General features: G+C 33.6%; 1 protein-coding gene across 1 annotated transcript in view; it reads right to left on the bottom strand.

The window, feature by feature from the left end:
• LOC128581091 (protocadherin-15-like) overlaps positions 1-23,812 on the bottom strand; it is a 724,065-nt gene that overhangs the window by 312,488 nt on the left and 387,765 nt on the right. Inside the window, exons 10-11 of the mRNA XM_053583500.1 lie at positions 17,990-18,098; positions 7,938-8,050 (exon numbers count right to left, since the gene is read on the bottom strand). Coding sequence (XP_053439475.1) covers positions 7,938-8,050; positions 17,990-18,098 — 222 coding nt within the window. The remainder of the gene's footprint in view (positions 1-7,937; positions 8,051-17,989; positions 18,099-23,812) is intronic.

Here is a 23,812-nt window from a genome sequence, read left to right as displayed (position 1 = left end):
TATTTTGTTCTATATGAGGTGTTTCAGATTAATAACCAGGTATTGTCCTCAAATCTTTTGCCATTTTGTCTTTCTAGATGTGAAAATATACATTTTTGCACAGATGGAAAAACAGAAACGTTAGTTTTATGTTCAAGGCCACGTCACATTGAAGTAACAGAGAGAGCTTGGGCCCAGACTCAGGTGTTTTGACCTATAAGGGGATATAGAGGGAAATTCACCATAGATTTCTCAAATTTATAGAATGCAAATGAACATTCAAAAGTCAGACTGATGAGAGAACTTAGTGGTAGGAAAGAATATTAACATAAATATTTCTGATTAAATTATAATTAAAATATGAAACAAAACAATTTAATATTAATACTATTATATTATACTTTGCCCGTTAGTGGGTCCATGTAGCAAACCAACTTTCAATCCTCTATTCTTCTGTACAACATAAATGAGTTCTCAAAAATATAACTTGTCTCTCCACTGCAATCAGAAGTACATGAGATGAGGACTGTGAAGGAGCAGGCCCAGTGAAACAACGTGTTATTTCTAAAAATCACTTAATGACATAAGATAACTTTATTTAGAGTCACAAAGTCAATGGTTATGAGCTAAACATTATATTAAATGCTGAGCTTTGTCTGAAGAGATCTGGGCATGAATCCCATTTTCAGTGGAACCAACGTAAATTAAAGCCAAAAAGCCAGAAATACATATAGACAAACACATTATTTACTTACTTTGGAAGGGAAAATATTGAAATAGAAAAATCCCTTCCTTTTCAATATGAAAATATTGATAAATTCTCAGCTCCTTGCCGCAGAGGACAGAGAATACAGGATCACGTTTATCCTGCTGGGGGTGGCAAGCAATTTAACAAATTCCAAGATATTTGATATAAAACTTTTTAAGTAGATCTTTTTTAAAGTGGGAAAGCTTATCAAGACACACAAATAAATTCTAGGAAAGAAGAAAAAATCCCTTTTTATTCCTAAAAAGTCTGAAATAATTTACTGTGCATCTATTGGGCTCACTTTTTAGATTTTAGTTGTTAACTTTTGTCTATTAGTCATTCCTCCAATTTTCCTTAAATCCGCTCCCATCCGGCTTTTCAACCCACCACTCAAAACCACCTGTTCTTGTAAAAAACCACTAATGATTTTTACACTGATAAAAACAACTTATTTATTTTCAGTCCTTATCTTACTTGATGAGTCCCCAATGTGAGTAACACTATTACACTTTCACAGCATTCCCTTGCTTTTCTTACTCTTGTCTACCACTTTTCCTCATTTTCCTTGGCTGGTTTCTCCTTTCTTCCCAACTTCTTAAGTGTGGAGTGGCCCAGGAGTCAGATCTTAGTCATCTTCTCCTTTTCCTTTCCTTGTTAATCTCATCTAATTGCATGGCTTTAAAGATGCCAGAACACTCTCTTTAGGAAAGTATCACAGGAGTGGGAAAGCAAGGATCCAATGCACTCCATACTAACGTGAACCCAAGAGATGAAGAAATACATGCCCACAGAAGAGAAAAAGTCAAGCTGGGGGAAGGGAAGAGGAGAGAGAGAAGGAGTGGTGGGGAGGGGAAGGATTGGTGTGTTCTCGCTTAACAGGCACAATGTAAGGGGACACGGCCCACCTCCTGGGTGAGGGTCACAACTACCACAGGGACTTTACCTAACAAACACAAACCATGTAACCTAATCATTGGTAACCTCATATTAATCTGAAATAAAAAATAAATGAATCGAATTAAATGTTGTCTCAACACTAACAACAACAACAAAAAGCCAGAACTTTAAGGACTACTAATTTATATCTTCATTCTGGGTCTCTGCCCTGAATTGCACAATCCATATCCTACTGTGTACTTCATAACTCTGCTTAGGTATTAATGAACATTTCAGATGTTAGCTGTGCAAAAATGAAATTTTCATTCCCTATCACAAACCTGATCTGTCTTTTCCACTCTGACGGAAGTTGCATATGTCCAGGTGTTTAAGTCAGGACCCTTGTGGTCAGCTCTACTCCTCACATCTAGTCACACCCACATGTCATGGATGAAAACATTTTATTAACTATATCTTTAAAATATACACAGGATCTAAGTCTTTCATAAATCCTTCACTGCTGCCCTCCCGATCTAACACACTACCATCCATCTGCGGCTTGTCATTTTTTAACTTCTCATTTAGCTTTTACCTTTGCCAATCCAATAGCCAATTCTCACAATTGCAAGCCTGGTGGATTTGTTAAATGATAGACAGATTGTGCCACTTCCCTTCTTAAAGTCCTCAAATGACTTCCCGTGGATCTCAGGTCTGCAAAATCTGATCTCTTACGGTTTTGGTCACAATACTCTAAACATGCTCTGGCCACGTTATTATTCTGCCACTCTGCCAAAAAGCAGGTATATTCCTATCTTAGAAACTTTGCAGTAGCTGGTCCCCCTACTTCAAATGCTGTTCTCATAGAGCAGCGGTTCTCAACCTGTGGATTGAGGAACTATATTAAAGAAACTGTATTGAACAGAATCAGGAAGGTTGAGAACCACTGTCATAGAGGGTCACATGGATCAAATATTTTTCTCCACATGGCCCACTTTGACAAGCTTTTTAAAATTATATTTCCTTAACTGGAATTCCTAATACACTTTGCTATTTTTATAGTTTTCATCTATTTATATTAGTTGTCGGGCGGTGCTTGTGGCTCAAGGAGTAGGGCGCCGGTCCCATATGCCAGAGGTGGCGGGTTCAAACCCAGCCCCGGCCAAAAAAAACCAAAAAAAAAATATATATATATATTAGTTGTCATTTTCTAATTGTGTTGATTTCTGAAGCTTCTAACAAAACCTAACATACAGTTGGTCAACAATAAATATTGAAGAAACGAATGCACTTTTGGTAAGAAAATGACATTACTGCCCAAATATACAATGCTCTAGTGCAATGGTTCTCCACCTTCCTGATGCTGCAACCCTTTAATACAGTTCCTCATGTTGTGGTGACTCCCAAACATAAAATTATTTACATTGCTACTTCATAACATGTAATTTTGCTACTGTTACAGGGGTCACCTAAGACCATCCTGCATATCAGATATTTACATTACAATTCATAACAGTAGCAAAATTATAGTTATGAAGTAGCAATGAAAATAATTTTATGGTTGGGGGTCACTACAACATGAGGAACTGTATTAAAGGGTCATAGCATTAGCAAGGTTGAGAACCACTGCTCTAGTAGAAAGGAGCCTTAGACAGAGAGGTGTTTGTCTCCCAGTCTATAGCCAACCAATTTCATGGCTCTTGACAAGTCCCTTAATCCCCCTAAGTCATTGCAAGTGACAGTTTACATGACATGTTATTAACTGTGTGACAACTATATAACACGATATGTGGTATAGTCAAGATACTTACAAAAATGCCTCACACACACCAAAAAAACCCTTTCTCAATAACTGTTAGCATGTTTCCCTGAAAATAAGACATCCTCCAAAAATAAGACCTACTTACAGGAAAGATAAGATGTCCCCTGAAATAAGACGTAGCACATCTTTGGGACCACACCTTAAAATAAGACACTGTCTTATTTTCGGGGAAACAGGGTAGTTGTATTACTTCGGTTTAAATGTAGTTTGTAGAAAAGCTCTTTCTTCAGTTCACAGTTATAGAAAAAGTGAAAACTAGTTTATAATTTTTGCTTCCTACTTCTCACTTGATAATGCAAAATTAATAGATTTTATTTGCTAAGATCTTCCATGTCAGTGAATTGGGATGAAAAACATTTTATATCTATGTAGTGAATTATATTTTTATATATTACTTAAAAATTAAAAGTATATGTTAAATTCACAAACATTAAAGTGAAATCACCTTTAAATTTCTAATATTTCCTATATTTATAATATTTAATAATAAAAACAGAATCGCATGGCATGTATAGAAAATCCTCTTGCTGCATGCTCTTATAATGCTAGCCTTTTATTTATAATTAGAGTCTAACATCAGTTTTCACTAATCTTTCAAATTCCATGAGGCTAAATGTTGTGCATTTGTTTCATTCACTACCAAATGTTTAACCAATCTCTGGCATATGGAAGAAGCTCAACAATATATTAGGTGTGAATTTTGTGTATTTTCAACATTAAGAAGCTTTGTATTAAATATTTCCTACAAATTCAGTGAACACGCAATGATTTTAATTATTTGATAGATATCTATGGAGTCTATTTTTTTTCTACGAAGGGGACATATAAAGCAGAAACTAATTAATTTGATTGTATAATTAAAACACATTAGTTTATAGGATGGCTCTATTCACACACTTTAAGGGTTTTTGATACCTGCAACATGGTTCCCTACGGGTAATTGACACTGATGTACAACCTTGCCAGTTGTAAGAGATGAGTCCCATTCAGATGTGTAATCAACCCAAGTGCCTATCAGTTCATGAGTAGATTAACAAAAATGTGGTATATGTATACCATGGAATACTACTCAGCCACAAAAAGAAAGAATTAACTTATTTTGCAACAATTTATTGGAGATCATCTTCCTAACTGAAGTATCTCAAGATTGAAAAGACAAACGTCAAATGTACTCTAATAATTTGGAATTAAATGATGTGCACACATGGCACAGAGAGAAGTCAAAATTGTTGCAATTCAAGAAGGGGGAGAGGGCAGAATGGGGTAGTTTAATAAAGGTTGCCGCAGGGAGTGGCATAGAAAACCAGCATTACGAGATGTTTAAGCATTATGGATGCTCCCCTCACAGAATGAATGTATTCATTAAAGGCAGACTCCCAAACTGGACTCAGGTTTTTGTACTTTTCCACTCGTGTTTCTCAAACACTATGGACTCCCTGCGTCTTGTCTGCTACCTGAAAAACATCTGAGATCACTGTGTTACAGCAGATTCTGGAGGTTGAATCAAATACTTGTTATTTGCTGACTACATTTGCTTATTTCCTTAATTATTATTTAATAAGATTTTAATAAACGTCTCCAAGTGATTTAATACATATTTTGTTCTGAAACTTAATGTCCTAAATTCTAATGGGAATTTAGATCCAGTGGAGAGAGCCCCCAAATCTGCCTGTCAAAGTATAAACATATCAACTCTTAACATTTTCAAAAGTACTGTCCGTACAATGGAAGAGAATTTTCTAGGATTTGCACTACATGTGAACTCGCGCTCTATTATTTAGTATCTCAAGTGTGCCTTCATATTTTTACATTATAGGTGATTGTTGCTTAAGAAGAGTGATGGTCAAATAACTTATTCAAACTGGGGCAGTCTGATGAGCAAAAGAGAGATTACAAATCATTATATAAAGACAAAGGGGCATAAACATGAACTGTCTTTGGTAAACCAAATGTACGTCTTGTTTACAACGCGCACCGCATTGGAAAGGATGTTTACATGATTACCATCATTTAAAATTCAGGACAGTGTTTTGAAATGGAACATCCTTTTTCACCTGGCAATGTTTTAATCTTTTTGTACTTCAGGGTTTATAAAATACTCCATGCTGTCTACCTGGTTTCACCTTTACCTTTTGGTTTGCCAGTGTGCTGAATAAATCATTGACAGAAATAGGAAAATATGAAGACGACAATTCTCTAATTTCTGTCACTCCCCTAGGTGTTTAATGCACACATAGCATTTTAAGGCAGAATTTTATTTTATTTTATTTTTCTCAGTTTCTGAAACAGCATTTGGGATCAAGTTCAACAAAAACTTCTATGGCCAATGAAAAAATGAAGCATTCTTAAAATAAAAAGGGAAGAAGTTGAAAGACTTACTACAGAGGGGACCTGCCAGATTGTAGTATCTCAGCAGTCCCTGAACAATGCCACAAACTCAGCTATTATTCAAGCAGGTGGCACATTATTATTCTTTTGATACCTTTGCTTATTATCCCCTTGACTGCACACAAAACACAGTAATTTGAATCTAATAATGTCTGTAAAATTTTCCATTAATAATAAGAAAGTGTTATTAAGACAAAAAAAAATTATCTGTGGCCCGCTCTAATTGATTTTTTTTTTTTCTATAATTGTGGACTGAGTTACTCTGTACTTAGGTACACTGGGACAGCTGACTTTGATGGTGAAGGAAAGTAATTGATTTCTAGTTTCAAATGTGGCAGTTTGAAAACAGTGCTTTGCAAATTTCTTTACTCCCACAGAGAGCAGCGCGGCCAGTCTCCAGGTAGATCCACACTGCACAACCAATACACATCTTGGAGTTTTAGATAGTCCTGTGATAATTAAAATAAAATACTAAACACAAGAAGATGAATCTCATGCAAGCCCATTTAATACAAGCATAAAAAGTAATGTTTCTTTGTGGAATGACTCTAAACCCTTACTGAATGAACCAAGGAAAGTGCAGTCATCTATCAGCTGTCTCTGTGGTCTGGCTCTGTAGCTCATTTCCCTGTTAAATTCTTGTAGCTTGCTGCATAATGTCTCGAAGCTTATACTTCTGTGCTTCCTTAGGTTCAAACATATTTTGCACTTTATTCTTTGGCCAAATTCTTTTGATCCAATAACGTTTGACTTGGGGCATTCACGAATCCTCTCTCTGAGTCTCCAGACTAATTTAAGTGTCCCGATGGTATGCTTTGTTAGCAATTCTTACATGTTTTCCTGTTGCATTTGATGTGTTATATTTTATTTATCGGCTTTTATCACTCTCCTGGACTACAAGTTTTTCAAGGACAAAAGAAAACTAAATGAACACAGGTTATGGTGTGTATATTTCAACTTGTGTTGAGGACACATCTCCTAATTTGAGCAAAATTAAATGAGTATGTAAATAATATGGTTTGCAGGCGGAATTAAACCAGATAATGATTTCTAGTAACTGCATATTTGCAAAGTGAGAAGAGCATGGCTTTAGTTTAGATAAAACTAAATTTGAATCTCATTCTGTCCCTTATTAATTCTTGACTATAACTCCAAACTAATAATTTACTTTACCTGAACTTTAATTTCCACATTTTGTATAAATAAGCCTACTACTAAGTTTGTAGCAATAATGCCATAAAAAGATACATGAAGCATCAGGTATATTATACAGGCTCAGAAGTTACTTTCTTTTCCTTTAATATTTTTGAATATTTTAAAAGTGAGAAAAATACCATGGGCCTGCATTTCTGGATGTATTTTCTGGTATGCTTAAGTATGAAAATGTGTGCTGCCTACAGAAGTTATGCTGTTATCTTTGCTTTTGTCTTTTATTTATAATGCCCTTCTCCCTGTCCACACGTCCGGCTGGCAAATTCCTACTATTCCTTCATGGTCCAGCCTCAAACTCACCTTTCAATGAAGTCCATCAGAATTAATTGGAAGTATCTCTTTCATTATTTCATTGAAGTATGTTGAATATTGTTAAGCCAAAATTATACTATCAAATAACTTTAGCATTGAAAATTTTCAGGTCTAAATTCATCTTTGGACACAAAGGAAATAATGGGACATATTTTGAAATAATCTCCGGATAAGCAAGACCTTCCGGTTTTATGTTAGAAAAAGCAATGGGAATTTAAACAAATATTACATTATTAAAAGAAAATTGTGAATTAGGCACATTTTAGGTCTTTAGTTATGATTCTGTTGTTAGAAACTAATTATTTTCTGTAGGAACAGAAATGTTAAAACATGTAAGGAATTATGTGGAATCTTATACATTTCACCAGGGCACTTATCACATATAAAAATAGCTAGCATTTGATCACAGATTGCTACAGAAAATTATCTCAGAGAAAAGCAATGTGATGTATTCATTTGTTCTTTTTTAAACAAAAAAATTAGTAAATTATTGCTTGTGTTAATTTTCATTTTTACAATGTAAAATTGTCTACAGTAGCTTTTACAGATTTCTTTCACTAGCAGTTCATAAACACAAGGAAATAAGATATTAGTTTAATTTACCTTAATAACCAAATCAAATTTCTGGTGAAAGTCTCTGTTTACTGGTTCCAAGAGACTAAGTTCTGCAGTCCTAGGGTGCATGTGGAAAAATCGTGGGTAATCCTCAGGAGTCCCTGAAAGGCATTGAGATTTCAGCACATAATTGAGAACAATAAGCAATATGTGTACCTGTTTTATCTTTCCATTCATTAACAGAGGAACAAAATTTACAATTTCATTAGTAAATTAAGTTTCAAAATCATGCAGTCCGGGGAAATACACTAATGTGATATATAATTAATCAGTTTATAGGTACGAGAATGAAAAATATTTGTTTGGATGATTTTCCAAAGATTTTTTTATTAAGAGAGTTCTTAAATTAATTTTTCACATGAAAAGACATATTAGGTGGAAGAAGAGTAAATTTTATCTTATGAAATTGTATTTTAATGGTGCATAAATCTTAATTACAGCCTGCATGATTTTTCAATATATCTTGTAATAAATAATGATTTGTAATTTGTACCAAATATCAAGATGCTTGCAAATTAATATGAACATATCTGGTTCCATCAAAGTAAATATTTTTCTTAAGATAAAATGTAGCTAATTATGTCAACCATAGTAAATTAAAATATAGGTTTTGATCACACTCAATGTCCAGGGAGGGTATTTCTTCAATAAGTTGAAATACCTTTCTTCTTAAATACATTTCTTTCAAATGTATTATCTTCCTTTGTGTACTACAACATTCTTTTCCAAAGTGAAGAAAGGGTCATAGTGAAATATAGAACTATCCAGTACATACATTTGGAAAAACAATAACCATCCGAGTAAAACAGAATAACTTCTAGTTTTGAAGCCCAGTGTATGATAAAAGTTTTATATAAGTAATCATCAATAACCTTGAAAATCACTTCCATTTTATAGGTAAGTATTTAGGAGTTTTGAGAAATTAAGTAATTTATCCAAGTTAAAAAGACAATCTGAGAGAGTGTTTGCATTCAAATCCAGGCTGCCAGAAGTAAAACATACAAAAAAGTAAGCTTATTGCTACTGTTTCTTTGCTTCTGAGACAAGAAGAGAAAGTCTCTTGAAAGTTAAGGGGGAAAAAACAGAAAAATATTTATATCATTAAAATGGGCTAAAAATCCAGAAATGGCCAGAATTCCAAATGAAATTTAATACATGATAAAGTAGCGATCTCTCCTAAAAGGAAGTTATCCAGAAAATGATAGAATTTTATCCATTCTTCACATTGTATACTAAAGCAAACACAAGAAAGAAGATATCCATGTATAATAAGTAAAAAACATATAAACACTATTCATAGATAAAAATACAGATATATTTAGCAGCACAGGCAAACCTTCCCTAACTATGACTCAAAATGAAGAAGCAATAAGAATAAATGTGGCTATGTTAAAATATTCCATGGAAAGACACAATAAACAAAGTGAAACCACAGTTACAAACTGAGAAATTCTTTGCAATTTTATATCAGAGACAAAATGTTCACATCTCATGTATATGTACACACACGGATATACATTCATAATACATATATACTGAGTGTCCATTAAGTTTGCATGCAAGACACCTTATAAGCTTATATATATATGCTAAGAAAAAACACCAGTGATGCATTATAAAAGGTTGGGATAGGGTGGCGCCTGTGGCTCAGCGGGTAGGGCGCCGGTCCCATATGCCGGAGGTGGCGGGTTCAAACCCAGCCCCGGCCAAATTTAAAAAAAAAAAAAAGGTTGGGATAGATGTTAGGGAATGAACTGATAGCTCACAGAAAGGGAAAACCAAATGACTCCTCATCATAAAAAAAAAAAAGATGCTCCCTCTTTATATAATAAGAAAAAATATAAATTAAAAGTACACTGAGATTTTATTTGCCACTTGCTAGATTAGCTACTGTCCCAGGCAGACACCACACTATATATTGATGAGCCTCCAAGAAAATTGGCACTTTTGGTGTTAATAAAAGGGTGCTATAAAACTTCTGAAGGAGAATTTGGCACAATCTATCAAAATCATATTAATGTTTACTTGTTGACCACTTTAGGGACATTTGTGCATTATAATGATGAAAGATAACCACTTAAATATACATCAGTAGTGGTGTGGCTGAGTAAATGATGACATGTCCTAAAGTGTATTAGAATTCAAATGTAAGAATGAATGATAGATACTTTCTAGAGAATACACACACATATAGAAGGCAATGTTTATGCATTTGTTTTTTGAGACAGTCTCACTTTGTCACCCTTGATAGAGTGCTATGGCATCATAACTCTACTCTTGGGCTCAAGCAATTCTCTTGCCTCAGCCTCTCAAGTAGCTGGGACTACAGGTGCCCGCCACAGTGCCCAACTATTTTTAGAAAGGAGGTCTCACTCTGGCTCAATATGGTCTCCAACCTGTGAGCTCAGGCAATCCACCTGCTTCGGCCTCCCAAGTGCTAGGATTACAGGCATGAGCTACCATGCCCAGCCCAATGTTTATGCACATTAAAATAATCAAAGATCTGTAATGACTTGAGACAGATTAAATATATTTAAATTCATAAGTTCGTAACGATGTTGAAGAAAGAACACCTTATTGATCACTTCTAGAGGAATTTGGAAACATTTTGAAAACTGTAGAATGAGAAGACATATTATTATGCATTTTCTGCTTCTTCCCTATGACCTACAATGTTTGGTATACAAATAATTGATGATTGAAGTTTTTCTTTATAGAATTATTCTAGCTAATCATGTAAAAAGAATGGTAAAAATAAAGTGTTGTCATTTTACAACTCTTCATACGTTAACGGATCACAACTTTGAGTACCAGCTGCTGCAGACAGCACAAAAAAGAAATGCTGCATGTCCCTCTATGGGAAAATTAATTAGCCACCATCTGCTATGGACTGGGCTATGTCCGTAAATTCATAAGTTGAATCCCTTGCTCCTAATGTGGTTGTACTGCATATATGAAGACAGATCCAAGGAGGTAGTTCTGGTTAAATGATGTCATAAGAGTGGGCTCCTCATCTGATAGGACTGGTGTTCTATCAGACACCAGAGGGCAGTCTGTACTTTTATGTATATAAACTTTATCTATTCCCGTACTATAAATATCATAGTTTTTCTATTAAATCAGTCTATGCTCTAATTTTGGCAGAAATCTATTTGTGTGAGTTCCAGTATTTATGTCTTGTTTTTCCAGACCATTGTGTGATCTTTATGGGCAAAAGCCAAGATGATGAATGTGTTTAGAAATGAATTATCTCCTGGAACAATTTTTAGGGAAAGTCATAAAAATATAAAGGGTCTTGATACTCAGTAAATATGGCCTATGCTTTTGGAGAAACTACTCCCAATTATGTATGGCATGAAGTCAAACTGTACTCATGACTAAAAAAAAAAAAATAACAAAATATTTCATAACACTCTAGCTTAATCATTATGATAAAGAATTTCTGGCAGCAACAATAAATATAATAATAATGATGATGATGATAATAATAATATCCTTAAAGAAAAAGAAGAAAAATTCTGAATTGGTGGAGACAATTCAAAATCAACATTAGAGAATGGAAAGGTATGAAGGAAATGTTCCTCTGGATGTATATGTAAGGTTATGTAATATTGGAAAGGCTAGCACATGAAAAGGTTTGAGTTATAAATTGTATACCATGAAAACAATCCAAAAAATAAAGAAATAAATTTGGAAAGATGTTTGGATAACACTTAGAGATCTAAAAATAGATCTTCCATTCAATCCTATAATTCCTCTACTAGGTATATATCCAGAAGACCAAAAATTACATTATAACAAAGATAATTGTACCAGAATGTTTAGTGCAGCCCAATTCATAGTTGCTAAGTCATGGAAAAAGCCCAAGTGCCCATCGATCCACGAATGGATTAATAAATTGTGGTATATGTACACCATGGAATATTATGCAGCCTTAAAGAAAGATGGAGACTTTACCTCTTTCATGTTTACATGGATGGAGCTGGAACATATTCTTCTTAGTAAAGTATCTCAAGAATGGAAGAAAAAGTATCCAATGTACTCAGTCCTACTATGAAACTAATTTATGGCTTTCATATGAAAGCTATAACCCAGTTATAACATCAGAATATGGGGAAGGGGAGAAGAAGGGAGGGTGATTGGTGGGATCACACCTAAGGTGGATCTTACAAGGGTACATGTGAAACTTACTAAATGTAGAATATGAATGTCTTAACACAATAACTAAGAAAATGCCAGGAAGGCTATGTTGTTAACCAGTGTGATGAAAATATGTCAAATGGTCTATAAAACCAGTGTATGGTGCCCTATGATCACATTAATGTACACAGCTATGATTTAATAAAAAAAAAATAAAGATAGAAATAAAAAAATTAAAACCAGTAAAACAAACAAACAAAAAACAACAAAAAATTTTGAACCCTCCCTCCAAGAATTATGAAATATTGGAATGTACACTATGAGAAATTTAGTGTCCTAGAATATTTTCATTTCTATCTCATCTTGATATATGCATTAAAATCTGTCATTAAGTATGTATTCATTGTCAAATGGCCATTAGCTACATATAAACAGGGCAGATGACAAATTTGGTTAAACCGTTTAGATTGGTCTGGGTTAAGCTGACCCAGGCTATTATGGAAAAGAGGCTCATTAAGATCTTGTGGGAGGTATACATATACCACAATTTATTAATCCATTCGTGGATCGATGGGCATTTGGGCTTTTTCCATGACTTAGCAATTATGAATAGGGCTGTAATAAACATTCTGGTACAAATATCTTTGTTTTGGATTTGATTTTGGTCTTCTGGGTATATGCCCAGTAGAGGAATTACAGGATTGAATGGAAGGTCTATTTTTAGATCTCTAAGTGTTCTCCATATCTCTTTGCAAAAGGAATGTATTAATTTGCACTCCCACCACCATGGAATACTATGCAGCCTTAAAGAAAGATGGAGACTTTACCTCTTTCATGTTTACATGGATGGAGCTGGAACATATTCTTCTTAGTAAAGTGTCTCAAGAATGGAAGAAAAAGTACCCAATGTACTCACCCCTACTATGAAACTAATTTAGGACTTTCACATGAAAGCTATAACCCAGCTACAACCTAAGAATAGGGGGAAGGGGGAAGGGAAGGGAGGGAGGGGGAGGTGGGTAGAGGGAGAGAGATTGGTGGGATTACACCAGGGGTGCATCTTACAAGGGTATATGTGAAACTTAGTAAATGTGAAATGTAAATGTCTTAGCAAAATAACTAAGAAAATGCCAAGAAGGCTATGTTAATTAGTGTGATGAAAATGTGTCAAACGGTCTATGAACCAAGTGTATGGTGCCCCATGATCATATTATTGTACACAACTATGATTTAATAAAAAAAAATAAAAAGTGACTAGAAAAAAATGTGAGGAGAACCAAGGAATACAAAATTAATTCAGAAAAAGAAGAATAAAAACATAAACACACACACACACACACACAAAAAGATATTGTGGAAGGGTTGTTATCAAAATCTTTTAACTGGGTTGCTTACAAGACCTTGCAAGTCTTGACTATGGAGTTAATTAAGATAGTAGGAGACTTCTAAGAAGTAGCTGAAATGCCTCCTAGTTATTTAGAAAACCCAAAATATCACTTTCCTTGGAGCCTACAGTCAGTAAACTTCCTTTTTCTTGTTAAAACTTGAACAGCTCTTTTCAATTATTGTGGTCACTGTCTCAAGTCAACATGCTTCTCTAACACTAGTACTTAGCAATATTTACCATAGTTAATGCAGGTTCATATATATAATTAAAATCAATATTTCTGGCTCTAGTATCTCCATTCTTAACTAGTATATGAATCAAGTTTTAATTATCAGAATATCCTTAATATTACCATAATCACCTTTAGAACAAATAAGAAAAATAGCTATTAATTTTACAATATGTATATTTTAACATATAACATGTACCTCATCTACATGTTATATCTAATATATATTACTTATTACATAATAGGGGCTTAGATAAGAGTACCTAGTATTATGTGATACTAATATTGCAATTTACGACTATATGCTACAATCAGTAAACCCTTCACATTATTGGAAATAAATACATATTTTATGATATCTTGTGTGAATGATAATTAAAACAGTGCTTGATACATGTTCACATGATTTTACATGAAAAAAAGTCAGATTCAATAAAAATTAGAAGCAGAAAACTTACAGGCTCATACTATTAAGGAGTCAATAGGTTATACCTGTCTTCATATTTTATGAGTTCGTGCATGTATGAATTTTTCTGGGGCCTTTTTTAATATAATTTCCTAATTATCTGCTGGGTCCCTTATCTATCACAGCCAATATTTCCTTTATAGCATCTAGTTCAACACAGCTTTTATAAAGAAGTCCACCTAAAAGAAGGGCTCATTATCTTTGTAACTAAATAGGAACAGTTTCTCACCTGATTTCAGATAAAAAGATGAGCATTTATTTGTTTGCTTATCTTTGGTTTTAATAGTTTTTAATGGTGCTTTTCTCCTTCAGACAATGGGGAGTAAGAGGTAATTCATAACATATTTATGCTATACAAGGTGCAATTATTAGAGTTTGATCAAAGTAGTAACTCACTATCTCTTAAAGTATAAAGATACCCTAGAAATGAAAGTTAAAAATGAAGCGAGGTAATTAAAGACTAGATGATTCCTTTTCATTATTTAGTATCTTCTACCAGAATATTATAGTATGCACACCAAAAGATATGTGTAAAAAATCAATATAAAGCTTTCCATCCAATTTTAAGAACAAGTGTTGAATACAGTATGCTGAATGCATTTGCCTTTAAAATGGCTGAGGGAAAACCAATGTAGAACTTGCAAATTAGCACTATATTTTCTTTATATAACTTTCTATACAGAAAGAAGTATGATTCTGTCCTTCTGTGAACAAATGTGCAGTATCCTGGACTTACAATTAAGCCACTTTGAAAATCTAATCTCATTTTTACAGTAGCATTGGCCAAGTAATTTTGAAAAATTACTGTTCTACAACTACCTGTATAAAATATATTATAGGATTTTTGTCAATAACTACATATACTTTTCTTCTTGTTGAGAAACAAAATGGAGGAAAAAATGAAAACAAAATTGGCTTGAAACACTCTCCAAATTGGAATTTTTTTGTTGTACTACAGCAATAAATTCATGTAATAATTTATTTTAATCTTTCAGAAAAGAATCTTTTCATCAACTGTTCATTTTCTAATCTAAAAAGCATGCTGCAAAAGCAAAATTATTTTATGGAAAACAATTTTTAATTTGATGTTTTTAATACTTACACGCTGTATTTCCTCCATAATGTTCAATATTTATTTTTTTTATTAAATCATAGCTGTGTACATTAATGTGATCATGGGGCACCATACCCTGGTTTCATAGACCGTTTGACACATTTTCATCACACTGGTTAACATAGCCTTCCTGGCATTTTCTTAGTTATTGTACTAAGACATTTACATTCCACATTTACTAAGTTTCACATATACCCTTGTAAAATGCACCGCAGGTGTAATCCCACCAATCTCCCTCCCTCTGCCCCCCTCCCCCCTCTTCCCCTCCCTTTCCCCCTTCCCCCTATTCTTAGGTTGTAACTGGGTAATAGCTTTCATGTGAAAGACATAAATTAGTTTCATAGTAGGGCTGAGTACATTGGATACTTTTTCTTCCATTCTTGAGATACTTTACTAAGAAGAATATGTTCCAGCTCTATCTATGTAAACATGAAAGAGGTAAAGTCTCCACTATTAAAGTCCACTGTCATAATGTTCAATAAATAGTAGTTGATGTTTAGGACAACTTGATATGCTTATGAAATTTTTTCTCCTATTTTACTAAGTTACCTAGGATCAATCACTAATGTATCACCACCATACAATAAAGACAGTTAAGAACTGTTACACACCTAATTTAAATAAGAAACTGGAATAAATCAATATGTCTAAATCCATAGAATAAATAATTATTGCCAACAAAGATGATTAGCCTTTGATTAAGGGATTAGGAATGATGAAATTAAGTGTATATATTTAGTTCTGAAAACATCAACATTTCAACTCTGGCTTTTGTTCACAAGAAGTCACTAGCAATATTTACCTGAGAAATAGAACAAAGAAGCCCCTCTTAATCATTTTCTTTCTCTTAATTTTTTTTTCCATACTAGGATGGAAAAGGAAAATAAGATAGGTCGAGAAACTTTAACAATTGTTTTCTTACCAAGCGCCAATTTTTAAATTTTATATTTTTCTGACTATTAAAACACACTTAAATTATAAAGTTATCATGTGTTAAATAGTTAACTAATGCATATTTTAGAGGGGTAAAGGAATTATGACAGCAGTAAAAGAAATGGATAATATGAAAGAAAATAATATCAGAAGTCATTAGATATTGTAAGTAAATGCTTATTCTCTCCAATCTGTATTAATGACTCAATGCTGAAACAAGGCTTGTTAACTGTTAACATGATTTTACATATTCTAGTTCAATATACCAACAGATGGTCTGTGAGCAAGGTTTAGTGAAAGTCTAATGTTGGGTGTTATAAAAGAGTGTCAGTGATTCAAAAAGACAGACTTATGTGTCTTTTCCCTATTCTCTGGCCAAGGTCTGGAAAGAGAAATGGCTTTGAGTGACTTCTCCACACTAATTTTGTTTTCTTCCTTTCATTCAATTGAACTAGCTATTCCTCTCAATCAAATGGCAAACCCTATAAAATGGAAAGAAAATTAAATAGATGAGGAACGTATATTTATCTGTTATATAAATTCCAGATAATTTGGGTTTTTTGAGGTTTTACATAGGACTCTAAAGAATTTAGCCAGGACACATTTGAAATATCAAAGACCAAAACAAGATAAATGGATAAGATACAATCAGAAACTTCTCCATCCTCTAATTCTGTCATTTAGAGATTTAGCTGTCATCTTTGTACCTTCAATAACTGAACAGTGATTGACATACTCACAAACTTTCAGTCAATAAAATGAATGACGCCTATTTCCTGTTATCTATGCGGAGACTTCCACAGAGTTAAAAGAGGCTTATGTTTTCAAGAGCTTTTGAAAAGTGTAATGGTCTTATCTCTGCAACTGACTTATGATGTATGTGTCATTATAAAGACCAAAAACTTAAAACAGAATTACTTGAATTTCCTTATAAACAGCATTTCTGAGTAAGACACAGCGTTATATTTTAGAATCTGTATAATGTCTCTTGGTTGTTGAGCATGTGTATGTTCACCCAGGGTAGAGGAAAGGGGACAAGAGGGGCTGAAGGTTAATGCTGAAGTCCATTGAAGTTGTTTTTCAAGTACGCTTCAAAAGGTTCCTTCTTCATTACAGGATGCATGGTCTGTCTTATGATCATCAGTCTCTCTAGTGCCTATAAACCATGCAAATTAGTCACATCCACATTTTAGCAAAAGCAATCTGAAGAAGAGCAGCATAATCAATTTCTCATCAGTTTTGTTTTGGTACAATTAGCAGTATCTGCATAGGGCTGGATTAGGACACTTCTCTGGAATTGTTAATGAAAAAATTAGCCAAGCATATAATGTATTGTTTGCCCATAAATAAGGGCTCCAAAATAGCCCTCATTTAATTCAGTCATACATTATCAAAATTATGTATAATGTGCCACCAATGAAAACATACTAGCAGAGTATAATTTTCAAGTCATGTTACAATGTGATATTAAAGAAAGCTTTACAAATTTATTTGAAAAAAATGACCAATATGCAGGTGTATGTCCTATTATTTCTCATTGCTTTACTTCTTCCATCAAGGTTTTTTTCATTTCTTCTCTGAGCATTTTACTCTTACTAATAATTGTGAGGAAGAAAAACTTTTAAATGAGTACTTTAAAATTGTTAATACAGAAAGTAACAATCATTTCCAATAATAAAAACATTGTTATCAAAAGTGTTTCCTCTGATTCAAAAGAACTTTTTTCCACATGATTCTAGAATGATAACTGAGACTATTAGCAGATACAAACCAACAAGGATGGAGTAGAGGATGCCTGGGCGGTCTGACGGTGGTTGGATATTCCTGTCTTGATCAATGGCTTGGATTGGTGGGGTAACAATAATGGGGTTCAGTTCTTCCTGGAAAAAAAGTTACAGAGTTTAGTTCAGCTCCATTACTGATACTTTATGGAGAATTGACATTCAGTTATTTTAGTTTGGATGCCTAGAAGACATTTGAGCCAGTAGTTAAACTCATGTTTCAAAAGTTATAATCTAATAACTTACACAGTTAGTTTTTAATCTTAAGAAGAAACAAGATGTTCTCAAAGTTAACATGAAAAGACATATCAATTATATACATAAAAATGTATATGAGCAATTTCTCCTAAAAAGAAAGCAAGGAAAAAAAGTAACAACAAATTTTTAATCTTTCTTAGAGGATTTCTTCAAAAGAAATATAGGGCTGTCAAATATATTATAAAGTGAAGTTTTTCCCTCTGCTTTAAACAGGATTTGAAATAATATTCATATTCTTTTTCCAAAATTATTTTAAGTTTCATATAAATTAATTATATTAAAATATTAACTTTTAAAGTCAACATTTTAATTCAATAAAAATCAAAGCCGTATTACTGTAAATTTTAAGTAATTAATTGTATATTATGAACTTATGCATACTTAACTTATGGTATGCAAAAAGATTCAGTTTAAAATTATGATACATTTCTTTAAGTCTATGTTTTCCAATTTGATTTCCACTGGTTTTCTTTTGTGGTATCGATAAAGAAGCATTTAAGAAATATATCTAACATATACTCTATGTTCTAGCTAGTCATCTCTGACATTACAACACAAAAAGCAAAGAAGGAATAGATTTGTTTCCATAAAACTTTATTTACAAAAACAGGTGGTGAGTAGCACATTGTTTATTGACCCTGTGATTATAATGGGTATACTGGGGGATTGAAATGAAAAAAGTAATAGGTACTGTAAAAAATTAAAATAAAAAGATATCTACACAGGTAAGCTAGAGAACATAATATAAATAAAGTTTTGAATACACTAACTACACTACAGTTTTTTTCAGATATTTAAGAATACTTATTTGCATAATGCCTTACTAAGGGGATATTCTAATATATTCTAAAAACATTTATTAACATCTCCTTGACCTAATACTCTTAGAACACAATTAGGCAAATACTACTTCAAGTTTTTACAATCCTCAGACCAAAAATAAACTATATATATATATGTATGTATATATAGTATTTCAAAGGGAAATTGTCTCTCTCAATACCTGACTTTACATCTTTACATTCTAAGAAATTACTGCCATGTTCTTTTACGTTATTGCTTCTAAATAATACAACATTGAAATTTGTCATATAATTGTATACAAAACCAGTAGTTTTCAGCATAAGTGTATAGTGATGGCATGTGAAGGAGCTCAGGAAATTTCAACCCAAAATATGATCCTTGGTATACAGAACAGTTTGAATGAAGACCCTTAGAGATCAATAGGCCTTGAAAGAGGCTTTCCATCTTACTTCAAAAAAAAAAAAAATTCTACCTTCCCTGTGGGTCTCCAAGTAATTCCTAGATAAGTAAGAAAAACCCTGGCTGGTGGTCAATCTCTAATTATTTCCTATGAATAAATAGGCAGCCTGCAACAAAATCTTCATGCCTGTGAACTTGTACCACACTGCCCAAGTGACAGAGACTCAGAGTAGTGTTGCAATCAAAATGGACTTAGCTACCAAAGCAAATTTCCAAAAAACTTCTATCGAGGGAATGCATTTTACAGATATTGTAAAGAGATCAGAGAGATAGTTCTTATGTCCTTTGGGGCATTCTTATCTATTACTCTAACTGCTATTCTTGTGCCTGTTCCTCACGCTGCCTCAGGCGTAACTCCAAATCATTCCCGTTATCCACCTCCCCTTCCTTCTCATCTTGCATAACAAAAATTCTCAGAATGATTTGGGCAAGGCCTGACCCACTGTGGAAGAAGGAAGAAAGGAAGAAACTGAGTGGAAAGAATTTGCTTTATTATGAAGATAAGGGGAATGTCCTGGAAGAATTTGTTTGTTCATAATATTAGTCTCGGGCGGTGCCTGTGGCTCAAAGGGGTAGAGCGCTGGCCCCATGTGCCGGAGGTGGTGGGTTCAAACCCAGCCCCGGCCCAAAACTACAAAACAAACATAATATTAGTCTCATTACAATTGCATGAATATTTCAATTACCAGAATGATATGGCCCCCACTGCACAGTCACTATTCAGGAGATAGCTATGTTCACTTCAAATCATCACCAAATCACAAATCTATGCAAAACCTCCCTTTTTTTAGACAAAAACTTACTCTAATGCCCTGGGTAGAGTATCTTGGTGACATGATTCTTAGAGACCTCAAACTCCAGGGCTCAAGTGGTCCCTCATCTCACTCTCCCAGGTAGCTGGGACTACAAGCATGTGCCACCACGCCCAGCTAGTTTTTCTATTTTTTAGTATAGTTACGGTCTTGCTCTTGCTCAGGCTGATCTCGAACTCCCGAGCTCAAGCAATCCCTGGCCTCCCAGAGTGCTAGCATTACAGGTGTGAGCCAGCGGGCCAGCTCCAAACCTCCTCATTAGCAGGAAGTTTGTGAGCGCCCCCTAGGGATTTACCTTCCATCTGTCTAACTCAGGCTTCCTCATCCAACAAGAAGGCAAGGAAATAAATACAACACCTCGATAACATATATAACAAAGTGTCCTTTGTTGATGAGATTTTGGAGAGATCAAATCTGATTTTAGAATTATCAAATGCAGTATATGGTTGGGGGAAGGAAGAGGTATTTTTCCTTTGGATCGATGAAGCAAAGTACTTGGCATACAGTTTTCCCAAGTGGTCTTAACAGTTTACATACCTGCGAAGTATAGGTATGACCAATGTGAATGCTTAAATCAATGGAAGAAAAAGATATTTTGATAAAGAGTGATTAAATATTAGTTAGCAATGGATATTTTAAAAAGTATGTTGGATATTGGCCTAATAACCTATGCCAAATAAATCTTTACAGAATACAAATGAACATAAGAGAAAAACATAAATGTATTAGAAGACAATGAAGGTAAAAATAAAAATGCAAACTGTTAATAAAAATAACACAAATATTTACTTATCAAATAAACCAATGATGAAAAAAATTCCAATAATGAGAACTGGTGGCAGCGTGGGGAACATGGGCTCACATATTTATAACAGAAAAATAGCACATTAAATTCCAGGAAAAACAATTAATATCTGTTACCAGATTGAAAAATACGCACAGGTTGGACTTAAGGACCACAGTTGGAGCTTTATCTTACATAAATGTTGAGATATAAGCCCAGATATGTATCAGCAAAGATATTTATTGCACAATTCACAATTTACTTTTTAAAATACATTTTTATTAAACTGTAATCTATGAAATACCTTCATAAATCATTAGCTCACAGTCTGTTGAATTATATTTCATTCATGTAACCACACTGAGATTAGGAAATAGAAGCCCTTTATATTCATTACCAATCACTCCCTTCCACGAAACTAGAAATGGCCTGACATTCAATACCATATATTACTTTTACCTGTTTTAAATTTTGTAAAAAATCTATTCTATTATTACTTGCTTTTTTACAGTCATTATTATGCCTAACATGACATGCATGTTTGTGAGATTTACATACCCCTTAAGTACAAAATTACTGATATACTTATTTTAATGGCTATAGTAGCCCATTCGATGAATAACTCAAATTTTATTTATTTATTTTTTAAGCTGGTGATGGACTTTGGATTGTTACTAGTGCATGCCATGATGGGTCATGCTACTATGAACACTCATGTGTATGTTTTTCTACATATGGTAACACACTTGCACTAAATATCAGAATGAAGTTGGTGAATATGCATATATTCTGATAGGTTACATTACTTCCAGTTTTCTCAAGTGGTTGCATCAGTTTACATTTATAATAATATAGGAGAATTCTTATTACCCCACACATCTGCCAACAATTTATCAGTCTTTTAAAATTTTAACAACTCTACTGGGTGTGTATTGGTATCTCACAATGGTTTCAATTTGAATTTTCTTAATAACTAACACAACCGAAAAACTAGTTTATAAGATGGGACATTTGAGAAGTGCTGGTTCAAGGCTTTTGTCTATTTTTTATTGAATTTTCTATTCTTTTAAACAGGGTCTTGCCCTGTTACCAGGTCCAGTGTGCAGTGACGTTACTATAGTTCACTGCAGAAAGTCCTGGGCTCAAGTGATCCTCTTGTCCAGGCCTCCCAGTAGCTGGGACTACAGACGCACACCAGTAGGCCTAGATAGTTTTTATTTTTTAATTTTTTGTAGAGATGTGGTCCCATTGATGCCCAGGCTGGTCTTGAACTGCTAGGTGTGCCTTTATCTTTCATTTGTACTTGGATTTTTCCTCTATGATACACGGATTCTGACCACTCTCAGTAGGCCTGAAATTGTTTTTAATCATTTCTGTGTGCTCATCCATATTAGAATTTATCGCACACACTTGTTTAACTGTATGTAAACTGAGTTGGCTTGTCTATAACTTTCTTGAGAGCAGGGATAAGGCCCATTTTCTTTGGTATCTGTGGCACCAGCTAACATACATGATGCCTAGGCTCTCAAACACTGCGATTAAAGTTCTTCTTAGTTGTAGATCATTACAGTATTTTTGAGGCTCATAGACACTAGCTTTGCTCTCTGAATTTCTGTGGGACATCTAAACACAAATACTGATTTTTTCAATTTTAGCAATTTGTTTATAGCTCAGTATTTTTGCATTTCCATAGTCACTACACTCAGGCAAAAATACTATGGCCATGAGAGCGGTTCAAAATATACAGATGGGGGCTCATAATGCTTCAGGAAATATCCTTTTGGGTAATATAATAAAAAAATCTCACAAACATTTCAACACAATGAACAGTGTATGCCTATATCCTACAACAAAACGTGACAAGCTTGCTAATTAAGTAGCAATGAAGTAGGTGAAGTTACTAATACCTACATTTCATGATTGGTGTGAGGATTCAGGAAAGACTATGTATAAAGAAATAAAACATAAGTGACATTTTTAGTATATGAAATGATTATCGTTAAATTTATTAAAATTAACTGGGCTGGATAGGTGGACAGTTAAATTTCTTACATTGTTATAGAAACATAAATGATATATTCACTGCTGTGCTATATCCTAAATTATGTTCCTAGATCTAAAATTCTGGATCAAGCAATGAAAACATGTTGAACTCTTCACAAGTTACCAGATGGCTTTACACAAAGATCATAAGGACCTATTTCCTCCTCAGTACTGTTCGAGAATTTATAACTATAGATATTTGTCAATACTGTAGGCAATGTATGCCTACTGTATTGCTAAATAAAGTATAATTTTGAATTTTTTTGGTTGCTAGTATATTTATTTGATGTATTTGTGTTTCCTATATTCATTTACTTGATCTATTTTTTTTTTCAACTTTGGCAGTTTTATTTCTGTGGCATCTGTGCACAACACAGAAAACAACACTTTGTCACCAGTTTTACAAATATTTTCAGTTTGCTGTTTGCCTTTAATATTATTTGGTTTTGACATCGAGAAGGTTGGCATTTTTATGTGCACAAATATATCATTTTTCCCTTTTGATTTCTGCTTAGTTTCTCACCATCAGAAGGGGTTATATAAAGCTACATTATGCTTTTGTTCAGATGCTTTTACTATTTTAAATTTAACATTTATATCCATCAAGAAAGTTGAAAAGTAAAGACTTAATATTTAACACATTATAGCTGAAA

The sequence above is a fragment of the Nycticebus coucang genome, chromosome 3 (assembly GCF_027406575.1).
Source record: "Nycticebus coucang isolate mNycCou1 chromosome 3, mNycCou1.pri, whole genome shotgun sequence".
Taxonomy (NCBI): domain Eukaryota; kingdom Metazoa; phylum Chordata; class Mammalia; order Primates; family Lorisidae; genus Nycticebus; species Nycticebus coucang.
This window is presented reverse-complemented; position numbering and strand designations above follow the sequence as displayed.